At 49.3% G+C, this 20,064-nt stretch overlaps 1 protein-coding gene and 1 long non-coding RNA gene across 4 annotated transcripts in view; one reads left to right on the top strand and one right to left on the bottom strand.

Annotated features, from left to right (window-relative positions):
• ECPAS (Ecm29 proteasome adaptor and scaffold) overlaps positions 1–2,127 on the bottom strand; it is an 84,541-nt gene extending 82,414 nt beyond the window's left edge. Inside the window, exon 1 of one of the 2 annotated variants that reach the window (XM_030568048.1) lies at positions 2,015–2,127. In XM_030568048.1, the coding sequence (XP_030423908.1) occupies positions 2,015–2,036 (22 nt within the window). In that variant the 5' untranslated portion in view covers positions 2,037–2,127. Of the gene's footprint in view, positions 1–1,608; positions 1,711–2,014 lie in introns of those variants that run through there. The other variant, XM_030568047.1, reaches the window with a different exon arrangement.
• LOC115654089 lies at positions 2,046–18,922 on the top strand. Of its 2 annotated transcripts, none has more exons than XR_004001088.1 (3): positions 2,046–2,133; positions 3,335–4,041; positions 18,883–18,922. It is a non-coding gene; the product is annotated as an uncharacterized LOC115654089 (long non-coding RNA). The 2 variants fall into 2 exon arrangements; XR_004001087.1 differs by lacking the exon at positions 18,883–18,922 and adding an exon at positions 7,631–7,814.
• Positions 18,923–20,064: the final 1,142 nt, after the last annotated feature.

The raw sequence follows: 20,064 nt of genomic DNA, 5'->3' as shown, positions 1-20,064 counted from the left end.
TTAAATCTGACAGCCTGGAGCTTGAAAGTCTGCATTAAAACCTTTCTTCCTTCTGCTGAGTTTCTGGTAGTGAAATCAATTCCACAGTCAAGCCAAGTCTAAAACACCACTTTCCTCAGCCCACTGATTTCTCCCATGGATCAGAATCACAGTTTCTCCAACTGGGTTATACATCACACTGTTATTAATTCATCAAGGTTGTCTGAAAACTAGTTTTGTTATATCTCAGGAGATGCAGCAACAAGACAAGAAAACACTCCCTTAACATTTTATACTTCTTCAGAGACAGATCTATCATTATTGCATCCGATTCAGCAGTAGATTTGAAGGTTAAAACACACCCCAAACTGGGTGTCCTTTCCCTCCAAATAAACAAATATCTAAATTTGAACGATGTCACTCAGATTCTGACTACTATCCTGATCAGCACTGAGAACTGCACGGGCACAGGACCTGCCATGGAGTCTTAATGCTGGATCAGGGGCATCATTTGCAGAATAGAAGAAAACTGAAATGGATAAAATTTATTTTCCAATATATTTTATTGCTAGAGTCCTACTTTAAATTCATACAAAACATATCAAGCTCTGGAAGGGGAGAGTTTGTATATAGGCACTTATTATTACAAGAAAAAATATGAAATGAGCAAAGGATTATTCACATCTATTGTGTGCTGGCAGATGCTATTCTGGCAAGGAATATAAACCACCAAAACTTTAAAATACTTTGCACCTCTGCAGCACTTCTGATCCAAGCATCTCTGCACACTCCGCAAACATTAAGCTTCACAATACTCTAATCTGATAAAGGGAGTTCACAGAAGGAGAAACTGAGTCACAGAGCCAGGAAGGGCCTTGCCCAAGGCCACACAGGGAGCATGTTGGAGAGATGAGCCTGAGACCCCCTGTAATCACTGAGCAGGAAGGCATCTGCGCTAGCCACTCAGCCAGTCTCAGCTGACGCCCACCAGTAACTTGCGAGGTCTGAGAACTACATTTCCCAGCCAGCATCAGTGTCACGGGCTGCTGACAGTTCCTGCCCCGGGGCCCCAGGCCCAGAAACTCACCCCTCCCAAAGCAGGGCCCAGGCCGCTTTCCTGGAGAGCGACACCTGGGGGGAGGACATTACACGGGGGAGCGGGCGGGGGCGCGCCCTGATCAGCCTCCCCTCGCCCTGTCCCCGCGGGGCCAAGCGCCCAGGGCCGGCCCCGCTGCTGGGGGGCTCCCCCCTCCGCCCAAAGCAGAGTCACTGCGGCCTGCCCGGCCTGGGGGGAGACGTTCAGCCTGGCAGAGCCCCCCCCGGGGCCCTGACCCGGGCGGGCTGAGACCTGCGGGGAAGCCCCGGCCCCAGGCTTTAGCTTCCATTTCACACCGTGACTGCGCACAGCCGAGGCCTAGCCCCGGCCCCGGCCCCGGCCCCGGCTCCCTCCCCGTCCCTCGCCCGGGCCCCCCCCCCGGCCACACGGGGCGATGAAACCAGCTCCCCCCCTCACCCCTTCCCAGCTCCCCGCCCCCTCAGCCAGAGGGGCCCGGGCCCCGCCCCAAGGACAGACACACTCGGGGGGGGGTCCTGCCAACCAAGAGCCCCCCCGCCGCCCGTGTCACTCACTCAGCTCATCCTGGGCGGCGGAGGCGGCCGCAGCCATGTTGCCCGCCGCCGCGGGGGGAGGTGCGGGCGAGCGGTGGCTCCGGAGCAAGCCCGTCACTCGGGGCGGGGTCCCTCCTCTCCGCGGGGCTGCTGCGGGGCAGGGGCCCTGCCTGGCTTCGCCTCTCCCCAGCGCCGGCCGCCGGGCGAGAGCTGCGGCTCCCTCCGTGCGCGAGCGAGTGCGGCTCCCGCACCCGCCCCCGGTCCAGCCTCCCGCGCTTCACTTCAGTTTTATATTTAGAACGAGCTGAGCCATCGGCCCAGCCCCCCTCTGCCCGCCCCCGAGAAGCGACCGAAGCCGGGCGCTAACCCCGACCCAGCCGCTCGGGGCTCTCCTCTCTCTGCCTGGGCCCGAGGGGAGGGCACTGACCTGAGTCCATGCTGACCTCCATGGCTGCCGGGGCACTTTCTTCTCTCCGCTTAGAAAGGGGGCCGGAGAGAAACAGCTCAATCCGCAGCGGAACGGCCGCCCTTCTCCCCCTATCTGCGGTAGGTGCTTGTAGCAGTCTGGAGGGTTTCTAACCGGGAAAGGTGCTGCCTGGGACTTGGAGCCGCTGCCGGCCAGGCACAGATTTAGAGGAAGTGTGAAACACTCCCAGGGGCTGCCACTTCCTCCCGTCTGTCCTTCCACTGCTACTAGGCTCCTGTCCGTACCCTCAAACTGCTCCAGGAGGGATCTTCCTCCCTTACTTCAGTGTTTCTTTTACAATCTAATTTAGGGCTTGTTTACATGGAGAGTTATTCCCTAATAGCTAATCCTGAAAACTCCATGTGTAAGTGTTCTTATTCCGGAATAAGAGTGCTTTCTTCTGAATTAGCTTAATCCACTCTATTGGATTAAGGCACTCATATGCCAGAATAAGTGTGTCCACACATGGATTTAATCAGGAATAGTTAAGCAGCTTAAAATTCACATTCTACCATATTCCAGATTACTTTTCATGTGTGGACACTCATATTCCAGAATAAGAGTACCTTATTCCAATAGTGTATTCCAGTGGGCTAAACTATAAGGAATAAAGCATTCTCCATAAGGCTTCCACTCCTCTCAGTACTTCTAATTTATAAACGCTCTTTTAAAGAAAGACATTGTCACCACTCCTTATTTAGTGCTTTGGCCCCACTGAGTATCAGCATTAAGGTGTGTCAGGTATAACTGCACCACAAGAATCCTCCAAGGAATAACTCTGTCTCCAACCCTCCTGTGGTCATATTAAAAAAAAAACTCTGCAAATAAATATTTGGGAAGGAACTGAAGTTTCATATTGAAAGCCTTTTTTTTAGCCTGAGGTTATTCTCACTGAGATACTATTTTCAACCCCTGCTAATAGAGGAGGCAAATGTTAATTCTAAGCAAATTTAAACATAAAGTTGAATTGCTGTAATAGAAAACCAAAGACCTAGCAAAAATATTAGACCTCCATGCTTCTCCAAACACCCCTCCCTCACCTAACTTAGTCACAGGACAGGATGGTATTGAAGGAGGATTCCAAACAATGGAGCAATACCTTTTGTATCTCTCTCCATAGCATAACTTACAGCAGACCCTATAGTACCCAATTGTCAGCTTTTTTATAATAATAACTGCTGCTTGTCTGATTCTTGAAAGTTGGGGCAGCTGTTTTCTTACTGACTGGAAATATCCAGGCACTGACCCTTACTATCTACTTGTTCTGCTTTTCTTTGTCAGGGTTGCCAGTGTTAGCAGAAGTTGCAGTTTGCTTTACATGAGTCCATTTGGGAGTGGAGAGTGAGTGGCTAGATCACCAAATACTGATCCCATCCCTGGAAGAGTCGGGTGGCTTAGTGAGTGTGTATGCACAGTCAGTTGGCCTGCTGTCACCGGAAAGACAACATGGACACCATACTGCTTCAAATCCTAATCAGAATGGCTACAGGATAGGAATTCAAACTGAGGTTGGGTAAAACCCATTCACAATACTAACAGTGATTTCCTCCTGCACAAAGTGACTAAAGGTGATAACTGAAGGAGCAGATTCCAGCTAGCATTGGAAAAGCCAGATGACAAGTGAGCTATTTGGTTTTTGTAGCAAGGTGCAACAAATTAAACAAGTGAAACGTCATCACCCTGCGGTGAGAGTCAGGTCTATCAAAGAGCTGGTTATGTTCATCTGTCAAGAAAAGGATTTAAGGATATGGGAAGAAGCAAGCAAGAGTATCTGCTAATGCAGAAAGGAGATAAAGAAATCTGTAGGATGCATAAGTGAGAAAAACCATGGTGGGACTACAGTTTCAGTGGATAAAAGCCTCACAGCTCAAATGAATGTGGAGGGTATTTTTATGACATAATTTCCTGCATAGGGTGACTAGACCCCAATTTACTGGAAATGGCCTGATTTTGAGAAAATGCCCCTGCCAATTCTATCAAAATCAAAGGTTAGTCTCTATCAATTTAAATCTAATGGGTGGCAAACCCTTTTGCTGTAAGTGGATTGTAAAGGGCTACAAATCCCACAAGACCAGGTGTATATCGGATACAAGGACATACGCAGGGATAATTTAAAGAGGCCTTATGTTGCCAAGAGAGTGGCGAATAGCTGGAATGGAATTACTGAGGAGAAGGCATTGACGAAAAGTGTTCATGCATTACACATTTTTCAGAAATTCAAGAAGATAAAAGGATATTAGCCAGTTTTATGCTTGGAACCAGCTGACTACCTTTCTGGGGCTCAGGAGGCCATTTTTCACTGATCAGGCATTTTTTTATTCCAGATCAACACTATTTTGTGGAATTTGGAGGAGGGGTTAATTTTAAATGATTTTTTCCCACCAGTATTTTAGCCGTTTGTTGACACCACAAACTTAATAAAAACTTTTGGGAGTTCAGAGCTTTAAGGAATCAGAAAAGCAGATTGGAAATGACAGGAAGTGCTCCAGCCCTGCCTCAGTTTCATTAGCAAATGAAATCCATAAACCACACAACTGAAAGTGACAGGAAAGTTTACCTAAGTGACTGGATAGTGAAAGCACAAAGAAGCAAGCCTAAGGACCTGGGGGTGGAGTCCTTCTCCACCCTAGTCAATTAGGGGAGCATATGCAGGGGAGTGCCTCTCCCCCTAGTGGAGACTAAAGAAAATAGCAGGGGAGTGAAAACTGACAAGACCCTAGGAAGCCAATTTGCAAAAAAAAAAAAAAAAAAAAGAGTTGGGGGGGGGGGAATAGCAGATTTGTTGCCTGGGTCTGATATGCAAGTAGCTGGAATTGGGGAGGTTAAGAAAAAAAGTGAATAGCCAGTGTCACTGTTCCTTTGTGGTCTCCTCAAGGGCACCCTCCCTCAGGTCTCAGGCCTCTTAGCCATCATCTTTCTTGGGGCAGTAACCTATGTTCCTCTCCTTCTACACTAAGGATTTCAGGCTGCAATTGCTTCCTGAAACTCATTGTGATCACCTTAGCAAGTCTGGTTTTAGTTTTCCCAGAGGAAGTGGTACTTCCACAGATGTGTATATCTGTTTTCTAGAAAATTGCATTAATTCCCCACACACACACTCCCACAGTGATTTTAGTGCGTTATTGTTCATGCATGCTTAGCGACATCCCCCCAGTCACTTTATTGCTTGCTCTGTTCCAAGAAAGAAATTAACCTCTTTACACCCAGCAGGTAACAATGATACAAGGTGAGAGAGGAAACTGAGTCACACATATATTCTTTCATTAAAACAATCAGCCGTTTCCCAGTTCTCCACATCAGGTTAATCCCAATCAAGGAAGTGTGTTCTTCAGATCTTCAGGGCATGGCCAGCGCACTGTCGTGGCCACATTTGCAGCATCTGCAGCAGCATTGGGAGCAGTGCATTATAGGCAGCTATCCCAGCATTCAAGTGGCTGCAAGGTCAGTTACAGCGAACTAAGATTATTCCCTGTTTACACTGGCGCCCCAGCGCTGCAGTAGCAGCGCTATTCTCTTTATTCCTCTCGGGGAGGTGGAGTACAAGCAGTGCCTTGCCAGTGTGGACGGGGAGTGAGTGACAGCACTATAAAGCCACCAACAGCGCTGTAACTCTCAAGTGTAGCCAAGGCCTGAGTATGGAAAATGAGTGTAGGTATTAGCATTACCCCCTAGACAACCAGTAGATCCGAATAATTAGGAACATAAATTTTAAAGTGAAATTTCCATTGCTTTTAAGTCAGAAAGTGTAGGAAGGACTGAAAATTATTTTCTGGTTTCAAACTCCTAAAGAAATCCTACAATTGAGACAATAGCCTAGCAAGGTCTTTGCTGTCATGGGGAATGAACTAAACAATCTTCTTAATCAGGAGGTGTTTATTAAAGAAAACAACTATTATTACAAAGAAATGATGGGTTTCTACACAGTTTGAGCACCAGCTTTGTTACCCTTTTATACAAGGGACCACGCCCTGGCTGGAATTTATATAGCATAGGAGAGACATCTAGTGGCTGAATAATATATTTCAATTAAAGATGTTGTGACTCCTGCCTTTCCCACCCATCATGACTGTTAGATTGGGCACAAGGCTCTACAGACATCTAAGAGCTGTAACTCAATTTGGTTTTTCTTTATCATGCACCTCCCCTGTATTCCACTCAGTATATCACATTTCTCAAAGGGTAGGTGTCTGGATACTTACTGACATCTTTCAATAATCTGCTTTCTTATAAATGCTGCTGAGTCTTGCATCTAATTGCGGCTGCAGCTGTCTCTAAACAATGCCCTTGTAATTTTCTCCATATCTCTGTGCATTCCAACTTCCTGATTTACAGTTCCAAGTGTCTCCTCAACATAATCCTAATCCAACAGCAATTCCAAAAAATGACAAGGTAAGGTTAACAGAGTATGGTAGCAAAGACTTCCTCTCAGTCCTCTCCCTGGGGACTAGTGCTTCTGAACCCTCCTCCCAGAAGTTAAACTCCCCCACACAACACCGATGACAAGCTCTCTAATCCTGACAGGTCTCCCAACTACCAGCCCCTTCAGGCAATTCACAGATACTAAATAAAAAACTATCAGAGGGGTATCTGTGTTAGTAAATATCCACAAAAACAACGAGGAGTCCGGTGGCACCTTAAAGACTAACATCTATTTGGGCATAAGCTTTCGTGGATAAAAATCCCACTTCAGATGCATGGAGTGAAAATTACAGCTACAGGCATAAATATACTGGCACATGAAGAGAAGAGAGTTACCTTACAAGTGAAGAACCAGTGATGACAAGGCCAATTCAGTCAGGGTGGATGTGGTCCGCTTCCAATAATTGAGGAGGTGTCAGTACCAAGAGAGGGAAAATTACTTTTGTAGTGAGCCGGCCACTCCCAGTTCCTCCTATTCAAGTCCAAATTAATGGTGTTAAATTTGCAAATGAATTGTAGCTCTGCAGCTTCTCTTTGAAGTCTGTTTTTGAAGTTTTTTTGTTGAAGTATGGCAAGGGTCAGCAACTTATGGCAAGTGTGCCAAAGGTGGCATGCAAGCTGATTTTCAGTGGCACTCTGCTGCCAACCTGGGGTTCTGTCCACCCGCCCCCTGCCAGATGGGGTCCTGGCCACCAGCCCTGCTCAGCCCACTGCTGGCCTCAGATACCAGCCACCAGCCCCGCTCATTCCACTGCCAGTCTGGGGTTCAGGCCACCAGCCCCATGCCAGCTGGGGTCCCGGCCGCCTGCCCCACTCAGCCTGCTGCTGGCCTGGGATACGGGTCGCCAGCCCAGGGCTCTGCTTCTGGCCTTGGCCCAGCACTCTGCAGCCACCCCCAGCTATGGCCCACTGGCCCCATTCTGGGGCAGTGACGGGTGCAGCTCAGCACCACTACCTTAAAAATTGTTCCAGTGCCACTGGGATATTTTTAAGTCCTGATTTGCTGCTTATATCGGGCCACGTGGAACCGTGCACTGGGTTTGACGGTGTGCATGCCCTCTGTCGCCATTTCCTCCCCCCCCCCATTGTGTGTTGAGGGGAACATTTGACTAAATGTCAACTCCTAAGAAAGCAAAGTTATATGTCCGTTCTTTTCAGCCTTCTTGGACAGACACATTTGGAATTATTCGAAAGAAGGACCATGCTGTTTGTGCTTTCTATTGTGAAAGTGTTGTTTATCGCACATCAAGTGTTCGATGACAATTTGAAACGAAGCACAAGAAAACTTTTCTTGACGAAGCAGACAAGACTGGATCAATCAAGAAGGCAGGACCGATCAAGAAGGCTGTGTGGGGGCAGGAGAGGGGAACTCAGAATGCAGGGAGGGGGTAGCTAGGGGCTGTGTGTGGGTGGGAGAGGAGAGCTCAGGGTGGAGTCGGGGTAGCTAGGGGCTGTGTGCAGGCAGGGGGTAGCTCAGGGTGAAGGCAGGGGGTAGCTAGGGGCTGTGTGCGGGTAGAGGGGTAACTCAGGGTGGAGGCAGGGGGTAGCTCAGAATGCAGGGAGGGGGTAGCTAGGGGCTGTGTGCCAGGAGGGCTCCCCCTGTGCTGGCTGCTCTCTGAGGGCTCTGCAGCCCCAGAGCCAGGTCCCCTCACCCAGATGGCCTTTACCGGCTGCATGAGCAGTCAAAGTGGGCTGGGAGCTGAGGAGCAGCCACAACCCTGGGCACCAGCAGCAGATGGGGGGGAGCCACTGCTGCCTGCTCCATGGCACCACCAGCCAAAGGACTAGCTGTCCCGCACTGCCTGGCTCCAGGTTCACCTGAGGGGAACTGATGGAGATGAGGAGTGGGAGGGAGCTGGAGCTGCCCCCAGGGCTGCCCCACTCTGGGTAAGGCACTGCAATTTGTGGTGGCAGCACCTTAGTGCTCCCTTAACTCTGCCCATGGGCTCAGGGCTTCTGCCTGCAGGGAGCACCAGGGCTCGAGGCTTCCGAACTGTAGTGATCCCGGCTTCAGCCCAGGGGGAGCACTCTGAGGGGGAGGGGCACTAGGACTCCCAGCTTCTGCCCCGCGCTGTTGCCGGCTTCCTACCTGGCGGGGGGGAAGGGCCACCAAGGATCCCGGCTTCTGCCCTATGCCGCTGCTGGCTTCAGACTGGGGGGAGGGGGCACGCACTGCTCCCTGCTTCAGACCTGGCAGGTGGGCACTAATGCTCCCGGCTGCTGTGCTGTGCTGCTGTTAACTTCGGGGGGGGGGCCTGCACCAGGGCTCAGGGTACTGGGTTTCCTGTGGCCCCCCTGAAAGGTCTCGTGGATCCCCAGGGGTCCACAGACCCCTGGTTGAGAACTGCTGTCTTAGTTCATGACCAGGCTTTGTAGGTGCTACAATAATACAAATAATGGGAGGGGGGTGTAGCTTTAGATCTCGATGAGTAATACTCAGACTTCAGTGGTTCAGGAGCCAAACTGGCGATTAACATTACCTGAAAAAGCCACAGTAGTGTGAATTCCTGCCTTCATTTACTACACAGATACATTATTCTCACAACAAAATGACTAACTAAGTATTCTACAACTGATCTCGATATTTGGTAACTTAGATTGGTTAATAATTAAATCACAGTGTTCTAATATCATGTGCTGCAAAGAACTGCAGGAGACACATTAAAGAGCCTCTTGTGGTTCCCAGGCTTCAGTCTGATGAGTATCACTGATCTAGATATATATATAAAATATGATCAATAAATACTAAAATCTTACAATACCCATGTAAATCTTCAAAATCATGAACAGTAACTGTAATCAATGCTCAACAGGATGTTTCAAAGTCCCTTTAAACGTAAAAGGAGCAGTAAATTGTGCAAGGATCCTTGCACCTATGGGGAGTTGCACTGACTTTAGTGGCTCATGCTTAAGCACGCTGATAACATAACCTCCGTTCTGCAAACGCTTGCACATATACTTCTCTCTGAGTAGGCAACTGGACTACTTACACGTTTCAAATTAAGCATGTGTGAGTGTCTGCAGAAACAAAGCCTAGGGCCCCAATTCAGCAATATGCTTAAGCAAGTTCCTAACTCTGAACACCCACCATGTGCTAAAAGTTAGGAGGAAGTTTAAATATCTTCCTGATTTGAGGGAACTGTATGGTGAAGACCAGGGGTTGGAGGCAGACAGAAATTGTAACCTGCCCAAGGCCACACAAGAAGTTTGTGGCAGAGCCTGGTCACATTAACAACTTTGAATTTCTCCCAGTCTGTTGTGATACTGATGTGAGTTACACCTTTGGAACTACGAGCAGAATTGTATCATTACAGGGGAATTCATCCCTCTGCTGGAACAGAGCTCTCACACAGGGGGAGATTTTGCACTTGTTGGGGCCGCATGAGCCCTCAGAGCAGGTTGGAAAAGCTGGAGAGCTGTGCCCCTCTGGCCATAATTCATCTGGGCATTGGAGTAGCAGGGATTCACTGGGGCATAGTGATGTCCCTTGTGACCCATCCCCAACATGTCCATTACACCCAGGGCTCCTGCTGCAGAAGAGCAAAGCTCATATACCTGGTACTATGCCTGCCTTGTGCCTGGGCAAATTCACCATGGGGGACCTGTAGTTGCTTTGGAGCTACTTTATACCAACAGAGCACTTGTCTGCTGATCACACTTTGATTGTCCTTGGACATCAGGCTAGTCACGTAGTGCTAACTCTTCTCTTTGTTTCCACCTATTTCAGACAGCTGAAATACTTAATATTTCATGTAAACAGTTACTAGCTGTGTCAAGAATGTTATACGGCTATGAACAGGAGAGGTAGCCTGTATGGTTGTGTATTGGAGAGAAGGCCACTCACAAAACCCTCTCTCTTCACTGAGATGCAGTTCACACTATGAAAAAGTTTGAGAACCTTTGCTCTAGGAGAGGTGCAGGGAACTGTTACATTGATCTGATTGTAAATTGTGTAAGTGTTGTAGCTATATATGTGGATGACTATGGAACTAAATTTTACTATGCAGAGGTTTGGAGGATGGAGTTTAATAGCTGGACCTGTTTGGTCAATGTAATATCTTAAAACTCTGGTTCTTCAAAACAACAGTGAATGTGTTCCAAACAAACTTAGACATATTTTGTAGCTCACTATTTTTTTGCAAGCACAAGATTGAGTATTATTGCTTTATACCATACTTACACATTCAAACTGATCCAAAGCTCACAGAAGTCAACGGAGACTCCCATTGACCTCAGTAGGCATTGGATCAGACTCCAGCACAGAAAAATCCTGGGAGATATCATCTTTACTTACAAGTAAGATATTTCAACATTTTTTATTTCTCTGAGAAATTCCACAGGAGTGTGAAGTACTGATGCAGGAATGTTTCTTTTCAAAGCAGATGCTGCTGATCCTGTGATAACTTTCTATTTCACTTGGTAGATTTATCAAATGTGCTTATGAATAAGGGGGGAAAATAACTGATTCCAACTCTGTATCTCTTTCCGTAATATAAAAACATACTCTTACTTGAATTCCAAGGCCAGATCCAACTTACACTGACTTCCGTAGAAGTTAGTATTTTCCATTTATATCCAGAGCCCCCTCCCCTGCTACCAGTCTCTAATCAAATCATCGCATCCTTTCTCTCACCCCAAGAATCTTTTTTTATATATGGTAGTGACATTTTGTTAACTTAAAATAGGATGGTAGGTTGGAAATGCTTAGGCAACCTTAGCTAATGGGGATGCTCCTACTATATACTATAGAAAAGATGGTTACTCACCTTTGTAAACGTTGTTCTTCGAGATGTGTTGCTCATATCCATTCCAGTTGGGTGTGCGCGCGCTGCGTGCACGTTCGGAGATTTTTACCCTAGCAACACTCGGTGGGCTGGCAGGGCGCCCTCTGGAGTGGTGCCACTATGGTGCCAGATATATACCCCTGCCGGCCCCTCCACTCCTCAGTTCCTTCTTGCTGGCTACTCGGACAGTGGGGAAGGAGGGCGGGTGTGGAATGGATATGAGCAACACATCTCGAAGAACAACAGTTACAAAGGTGAGTGACCGTCTTTTCTTCGAGTGCTTGCTCATATCCATTCCAGTTAGGTGATTCCCAAGCCGTACCTAGGTGGTGGGGTCGGGGCGAGACGTTGCGGAATGTAAGACCGCTGAGCCAAAGGCGGCATCGTCTCTAGACTGCTCGACCAGTGCATAGCGGGATGCAAAAGTATGGACGGAAGACCAGGTAGCTGCGCGACATATTTCCTGGATGGGAACGTGGACCAGGAAAGCGGCAGACGAGGCTTGAACCCGAGTAGAGTGGGCGGTGAGATGGCCAGTCGGAACGTGGGCCAAGTCGTAGCATGTCCAGATACAGGACGTCACCCAGGATGAGAGTCTCTGGGAAGAGATAGGCATGCCTTTTATGCGCTCCACGACCGCTACAAATAGCTGAGGCGAGCGTCTGAAGGGTTTGGTCCTCTGAATGTAAAAGGCGAGGGCCCGGCGGACATCCAGGGTATGTAGCTGTTGTTCCCAGCGCGATGTATGTGGCTTCGGGAAGAAGACTGGTAGGAAAATGTCTTGATTAATGTGGAAGACAGAGACCACCTTGGGAAGGAAAGCTGGGTGCGGCCGCAGCTGTACCTTGTCCCTGTGGAAGATCGTATACGGGGGGTCTACCATCAAAGCACGAAGCTCCGATACTCATCTGGCAGAGGTGATAGCGACGAGGAAGGCTGTCTTCCAGGACAGGTACAACAGCGACCATGTGGCTAACGGCTCAAAGGGAGGGCCCGTGAGCCTAGCTAGTACAAGGTTGAGGTCCCGGGTGGGGGAAGGGCGCTTAACCTGAGGGTAGAGTCGCTCCAAGCCCTTAAGGAACCTGGAAACTATAGGGTGAGAGAAGGTCGAAGTGCCAGATTCCCCAGGATGGAAGGTGGAAATCGCGGCCAGATGCACCCTTATCGAAGAGAGCGCCAGGCCCTGCTCCTTGAGGTACATAAGTAGTCTAAGATAATGGGGACCGATACGCCTGCGGGAGTAAGGTTACGCTGGGCGCACCAATGGGAGAAGCGCTTCCACTTGGCGAGATATGTCGCCCGCGTGGAAGGCTTTCTGCTTCCCAGGAGGACCTGTTGCACCGGGGTGGAACAGCACAATTCGGATTGGTTTAGCCAGACAGCAGCCATGCTGTCAGGTGGAGGGACTGCAGGTCCGGGTGGTGAAGTCTGCCGAAGTCCTGCATTATCAGGTCCGGGTAGAGTGGCAGAGGTATCGGGTTTGCCAGAGATAGGTCGAGCAGCATGGTGTACCAGTGCTGCCTCAGCCACGCCGGAGCGATCAGGATTAGCCTGTCCCTGTCCCTGCGGAGCTTGAGCAGGACTCTGTGGACTAGGGGAAAGGGTGGAAAGGCATAAAGTAGACGACCTTCCCAGGGAATTAGGAACGTGTCCAAGAGGGAGCCTGGGGAGCGACCCTGCAGGGAGCAGAACGCCTGGCATTTCCTTTTCTCTCGGGATGCAAAGAGGTCTATCTGGGGAAAGCCCCACTTCCAGAATACTGAAAGGAGGATGTCCGGACAGATGGACCACTCGTGGGACAGGAAGGACCTGCTCAGGTGGTCCGCTAGAGAGTTCCGGACTCCCAGGAGAAAGGAGGCTACCAGGTCTATCGAGTGGGCTATGCAGAAGTCCCACAGTCGCATCGCCTCTCAACAAAGGGGGGAAGATCGCGTCCCTCCCTGCTTGTTTATGTAATACATGGCCATTGTGTTGTCTGTGAAAACTGCAACACAACGGCCCTGCAAATGATGCTGGAAGGTCTGGCATGCCAGTCAGACCGCTCTCAGTTCGCGGACATTGATGTGAAGCGCCAGCTCCTGAAAGGACCAAAGACCCTGGGTGCGGAAGTGCCCTAAGTGAGCACCCCAGCCGAGAGAAGAAGTGTCTGTTGTCAGAGACACCGAGGGCTGTGGCGGATGGAACGGACGACCGGCATACACCAGGGAGGGCGTCAGCCACCAGTCGAGGGAGCCCAAAACATTTGGCGGAACCATGATTATCATGTCTATGGCATCCCTGCGTGGACGGTAGACTGAGGTGAGCCAAGTCTGGAGAGGACGCATGCGCAGTCTTGCATGCTTCGTAACAAAGGTGTACGCAGCCATGTGACCGAGGAGGCCGAGGCAGGTGCGGACAGAAGTTGTTGGGAAGCTTTTCAGTCGCTGTATAAGGGAGACTATAGTCTGAAAGCGCTGTGGGGGCAAGCTGGCCGATGCACGATTGGAGTCCAGCATGGGCCCTATGAATTCTATCCTCTGCGCAGGTAGCAGAACGGATTTGTCCAGGTTGATAATCAGGCCTAGACGGGTGAATAGGCCCTTGATGACCTTCACATGAGCGGTGACCTGAGCCTCGGAGGTCCCTCGAATAAGCCAGTCATCGAGGTATGGGAAGACGTGTATTTGACGACGGCGGAGGGAGGCGGCAACTACCGCCATACACTTCGTGAATACCCGAGGGGCCGAAGAGAGGCCAAAGGGGAGGACCGCAAATTGGTAATGTTGACAATTTACCACAAAGCGTAGGTACCTTCTGTGCGGAGGGTAAATCGCGATGTGGAAATATGCATCCTTCATGTTGAGAGCAGCGTACCAATCTCCGGGATCCAGGGAAGGGATGATGGTTCCCAGGGATACCATGCGGAACTTGAACTTTCTCATGAATTTGGTCAGTCCTCGCAGGTCCAGGATAGGCCGGAGGCCCCCTTTTGCCTTGGGAATTAGGAAATATCTGGAATAGAACCCCTTGCCCCTTAATTCCTCCGGAACCTCCTCTATAGCTCCCAACGCAAGGAGCCTCGAAACCTCCTGCAGAAGGAGCTGCTCGTGAGAGGGGACCCTGAAGAGGGACAAGGAGGGAGGTCGGGAGGAGGGGTTGAAATAAACTGAAGGCCGTAGCCAGACTCCACCGTGCGGCGGACCCAACGGTCTGAAGTCAGCTGGGACCACACACGGAGGAATGCAGCAAGGCGGTTGGCGAACTGAAAGGGATCCTGGGAGGTCATTGGTACACTGCTCTCGGGCGCACCCTCAAAAGTTTGGCTTCGGTCCTGCCGGTGGCTTGGTGGGACCGGCATTGTTACCCCCCTGAGGTCCAGACTGTCGTCTGCGAGAGGTATGACCTCGCCTTCTGGTGAAGTCGTGCCTTGGCGGAGGCGGGGGGTAGGGGCGCTGAGGTTGCAACCGGAAAGATCGTCTCTGAGTCTGTGGCGTATGCATTCCCAGCGAATGCATGATTACGCGATTGTCCTTCAGACTCTGTAGGCGAGGGTCCGTCTTCTGGGAGAAGAGGCCCTGGCCATCAAAGGGTAGGTCCTATATTGTGTACTGGAGCTCAGGTGGCAGGCCTGACACTTGCAGCCATGATATACACCGCATGGCAATCCCAGAGGCAACAGTTCTAGCTGCGGAGTCGGCGGCATCCAGCGAGGCCTGGAGGGAGGTCCGTGCAACTTTTTTCCCTTCCTCCAGAAGAGCTGTGAATTCTTGGCGGGAGACCTGCGGGACGAGCTCTACAAACTTCCCTACTGCCTCCCAGGTGTTATAACTGTACCTACTCAGGAGGGCTTGCTGGTTCGCCACCCTGAGCTGGAGGCCTCCTGCGGAATAGATCTTTCTCCCCAACAAATCCATTCGCCTGGCCTTCCTTGATTTAGGAGCTTGCTGGCCATGGCGCTCCTGTTCATTGACTGATTGAACAACCAATGAACAAGGAGGGGGGTGAACATACAGGTACTCGTACCCCTTGGAGGGCACCATGTATTTACGTTCAACCCCTCTGGCTGTGGGCGGTATGGATGCTGGGGATTGCCAGATGGTATCTGCTCTAGCCTGTATCGAGCGGATGAAGGGGAGGGCCACCCTGGTTGGAGCCTCCGCCGACAGTATACTGACAACCGGGTCATCCACCTCAGGAACTTCCTCTACAGGCAAGTTGATATTGAGGGCAACGTGGCGCAGAAGGTCCTGGTGTGATCTGAGGTCGATTGGGGGCGGTCCAAATGTAGACGTCCCCGCCATCGCTTCATCCGGGGAGGAAGAGGATGAAACCCCGGGAACCAGTGGGGTCTTGGATCGACTCCTGGTCTTGGGGGATGTCCTGAGGCGGTGGATCTTGAGGGTCTGGCACGTATGTTGGAGATTCCTCCGTACCCGGTGGGGGAGGTCTGCTCACTGTGGTCTCTGGTGCCCGATGTTCAGAAGGGCCGGAGCGCAATGGTATATGTGGATCACCTTGGGTTTGGTGGTAGGCCCAAGGTGTCCAAAAGGGCCATTGATGAGGTCCCTGGTGGTTATCCGAATCCCCGTATGATGCAGTGTCTGCATGGGAGGAGATCGACAGATGACGAGACGGCCACGGGGGAGCAGAGACCGTTTGATGTAGGTCTCTGCGTCCACTCGAACCGTCTCTATGCGGTGCCGGAGAACGGTACCGAGAGTTGTGACGGTGCTGGGAGTGGGACCGGGACCTGCGACCAACGCGGTGCCGGGAGGTCGACCGGTGCCTGGAATCGCCGTGCCGAGATCGGCTGCAAGAAGTCCGGTGCCGCGAGTGGTGCCGAGATCTGGAGCAGTGCCGGTAATATCTGGACGGCGACCGGGACCTCGAGCGGTGCCGCAAGTACGACCGGTACCTCGATGGGGAATGGTACCAGGACTGCGAGTGGCCGCGGGACCGGGATCGCCTGTGGGACCTGGATTGGGACCGGCGACATTCTGTGGTACCGGGCAAAGAAGGTCTCATGAGGGCCAGCTTGCCTATAGACTGAGGAACCCGCACTGGCGGCGCCGGGGGTTGAGGCAGCTCAGGCTCCGTCAAGGCAATCAAGTCCCTTGCAGTGGAAAACGTCTCCGGAGTGGAGGGCACAACAAGCTCAACCACGGCACATGCCGAGCACCAGACTTGACGGCTCCAGCGAGGCCGGAATCAACGGTGCGGAGGACGTCGGTGCCGCGGCAGCTGACGGTGCCGGGCGGTCTGACTTGGCTAAGCGCTCAGACTGCGGCGTAGATATAGCAGCCGCAGGAGGCTTGTGCTTCTTGCTCCGCGGTGAGAACGAACGGTGCCGGGTAGAAGCTTGAGCCAGTGATGGCTGATGTCGAGGAGCCTTCGCGGTTGGAGTGCGCTCCGGTGCTGAGGAGGCACTTGCTCCCAGTGCCGCTGACGGTGCCGAGGACTGGGGAGTCAACACTGCCTCCATCAGTAGTTGTTTTAGGTGAATGTCCCGTTCTTTTTTAGTCCGGGGTTTGAACGCCTTACAGATGTGGCACTTGTCCGTCAGGTGGGATTCACCCAGGCACTTAAGACAGGAGTCGTGAGGGTCTCCTGTGGGCATCAGCCTGTGATTGGCCAAGCACAGTTTGAAGCCCGGTGAACCGGGCATGGGTCCCGGTACCGGGGGAGGGAAAAAGGGGCTAGACCCCGATCCCTCTTAACTATCTACAATAACTACTACAGAACTAACAACTAAACACTAACTATACTGATAGAAATCGAACTATATACACAAATACAACAGAAACGAGTGAATCGCTAGGGTGGTGATGATCAGCTAAACTGCGCTCCACTGTTCCAACGACCGACACGGGCGGTAAGAAGGAACTGAGGAGCGCAGGGGCCGGCAGGGGTATATATCTGGCACCATAGCGGCGCCATTCCAGGGGGCGCCCTGCCGGCCCACCGAGTGTTGCTAGGGTAAAAATCTCCAACGAATGTGCAGGCGGCGCGTGCACACCTAACTGGAATGGATATGAGCAAGCACTTGAAGAAGAACACTGCAAATTCCCATTGGCTGTTTCTAGCTTTTATTCCCAAGACATGGTCAAGGGCATGAGGGCCCTGTAAATCCTAGCTGAAGCCCACTCCCTCTGCAGGAAAGGAAAATTCTAGGTTAAGCCAGTAGGGGGGATCTCAGCACATCTAACTTGTTTCCACTGAGGATATGTGTACATTGCAAATAAAAACCAATGGCTGGCCTATGCCAGTTGACTCAAGTTCACAAGTCTTGGGCTAATAGGCTGTTTAATTGCAGTACAAATGTTCAGGCTCAGAGTGGAGTCCAGTCTCTGGGACCCCCAAGGTGGGAAGGTCTCAAAGCATTTAGACTTCAATTAAACAGGCCCTTACCCTAAGCACCTCAAGCCTGAATCAGCTGGCACAGGCCAGCCACAGGTGTCTAATTGCAGCATAGACATACCCTGACTGCAAAATCACCTGTAGCTCCCCCTGCTGTTTGTCTCCAGTCTCATCCATTCATCAGATGAGGCACCATTGCTCTTCAGGATTTGCTGCTTCCTCCTCCCATCTCACCCCCACTCCCCAAGGTGGATAAAAATCAATGATTTTTTTTTTAAAAAAAAATCAGATTTTTTGATAGATTTTTTTTTCCTCAAAAAGCATTCCATCTAAAGATAGTTTTAATTGAGATATCTTTGAGCTATAATGTGTCTTATCATGGAATCGGGATTATAAATTCTAATTCTATCATATAAGACAATATAGGCATGTAATGTTTAAGAAAAGTTTTGTAACTGAGTTCCAATAGTTCATGGATTAGGGACCCAATCTTATGGGGGTTCCAGGAGTTTCTGTATAGATTATTCATGTTAATCTTTCCATCTACCCAGTGGGACTCAGTGCTCAGTCTAGAAGATACCATCAGAGATGCTTAGTTTTGCAGTTCTCAAACTGTGGATTTGTGTCTCCATAGATAACATGCTTGTTAAAAGAAAAAATGTTTTTAAATAAATATATAGAGGTGAGAAATAACAGACCTCAACCCTATTGTCCCTCTGCAAATTTGTGTACACATTGCCAATTCCTTACCTCTCTCTAAAAGTGCAAAGTTTCAAAAAGTTCAATGACTAGAAGATCGTTGGCGGCAGAACAGATTTGGACAAGGAGAAGTCTGGAGATGGATGTAAGGGAGGGACAGGCAGTAGAAACAAAAGTGAAACTGTTTGAGCAGCATATTCCAGAAGTCTTGAGGTCTTTCTGTGTGTAGCCTTCATTGATTTGATTTCTCCTAACTGAAAATGAAAACATTAACATGGATAAATGTTACCATATTATACCATTATCTCACTAGAAGGGAAAACCTAGAATGGTAGCAGGCCATAAAAAAAGGTCCAGTTTGAGAATAAGAACCATTCAAGAAATATATGTTTGCTGATGAAGAAAGTCACACCAATGAACTGGTGGAAGTCACTTAAGCAGTTGGATTCAGAGACTGTTGAAGTGATAATCTCACTTTTAACAGCAGTAGCTTCTTCTGCTGGTGTAGAAAGAATATTTTCTTCCTTTGGACTAATTCATTCCAAATTGAGAAATCGTTTGGGATCTGAAAAGCTTGTTTTTCTTTTCCAGATTATGAATAAACAGGAAAATGAAGGTGAAGACAACAGAGTTAGCTGCACAAGCCAATATTTTAAGTTTCTCTTGTTGACCTGGTTGACAGTCAATTTAATTTTTTTTTAATATTTCATTTAACTATTTTAGTTAAAAACAATTTTAACAAAAACACAACTGATTTTAAAAAACTTGAATGTTTAAATTCAAAAATTCATATGCTTGTTTTGTTAAAATAGTATATGTTTATTGTTGAAGAAAAAAATCCAGAATACGTAATGCTGTTGTTTTAGTTAAATCAAACAATTTAAATGTCGGTCTGGTGATGTTCTCCTAATACAGCATGGCAAGAAAATCCTCCAAATATTAATGATTAACCTGTTGAACTGGAGATAGTTCACCTCCCAGTGACTTCATAAATATCTGCTTCAATTACTTTTGGTAAATGAAATAACCAATCATTCATTTTCTGATATAGCTGTAAAGCTAATCTGAAAAATTTTCAAAATAAATCCCTTTAAAAATGTATAGTGTGTCCCTTCTAAAAATGAAACCTACATCTCTGAGTTGTGAAGAATATGTATTAAGGTTTTAACAACCAACAAGAATGCACTTTTATGTAGAAAACCATGACTGAGGCTTCCTGATTTAAATGAAATCCACCCTGCCACTCCCACTGCTTCCTGCCCGAGGAAGGCAGAAGCTTCACTTTTCCTGCCTCTGTTCCATCGACCTCACAGCAGCTATAGCTCTTTATTTGCAGGGGGAGAGTCTGCGCTGTCTCCTGCCAACTCCTGCCTCCCTGCCCCACTCCCTGGAGTGCCTCCTCCCACCCCCATACTTGAACAGCTTTACTCGGCAGTCATCCTGGTTCCTTCTAGGAACTCTAAGAATGATGTCTGCAGCGTTCCTTCATAGGAGCACAGACCAGCTCACTCTGGGCCCCCCAAGATTTTATGTTAAAAGGTTCCTGACAAAGTGAGGGTCAGGTTATTAGCAGCAGTCCAGTGGCAAAGCAAGTTTCTAGCAATTCTTTTGAAGTTAACAAATGTAAATTAAATTGTTAATGGGTTAACATGAGTCCAAATTTACACTCTTATTTACACCTTTATACTTGAGAGGAGGTACTTCTAAAAGTGGTCTTCAATGGATTTTAAATAGTAACTATATACTAGCACTAGAAAAGGTTCAGAAAAGGGC

Source organism: Gopherus evgoodei, chromosome 6 (assembly GCF_007399415.2).
Source record: "Gopherus evgoodei ecotype Sinaloan lineage chromosome 6, rGopEvg1_v1.p, whole genome shotgun sequence".
Taxonomy (NCBI): Eukaryota; Metazoa; Chordata; order Testudines; family Testudinidae; genus Gopherus; species Gopherus evgoodei.
The sequence above is the reverse complement of the archived record's forward strand: the minus strand, read 5'-3'. Positions and strand labels throughout refer to the sequence as shown.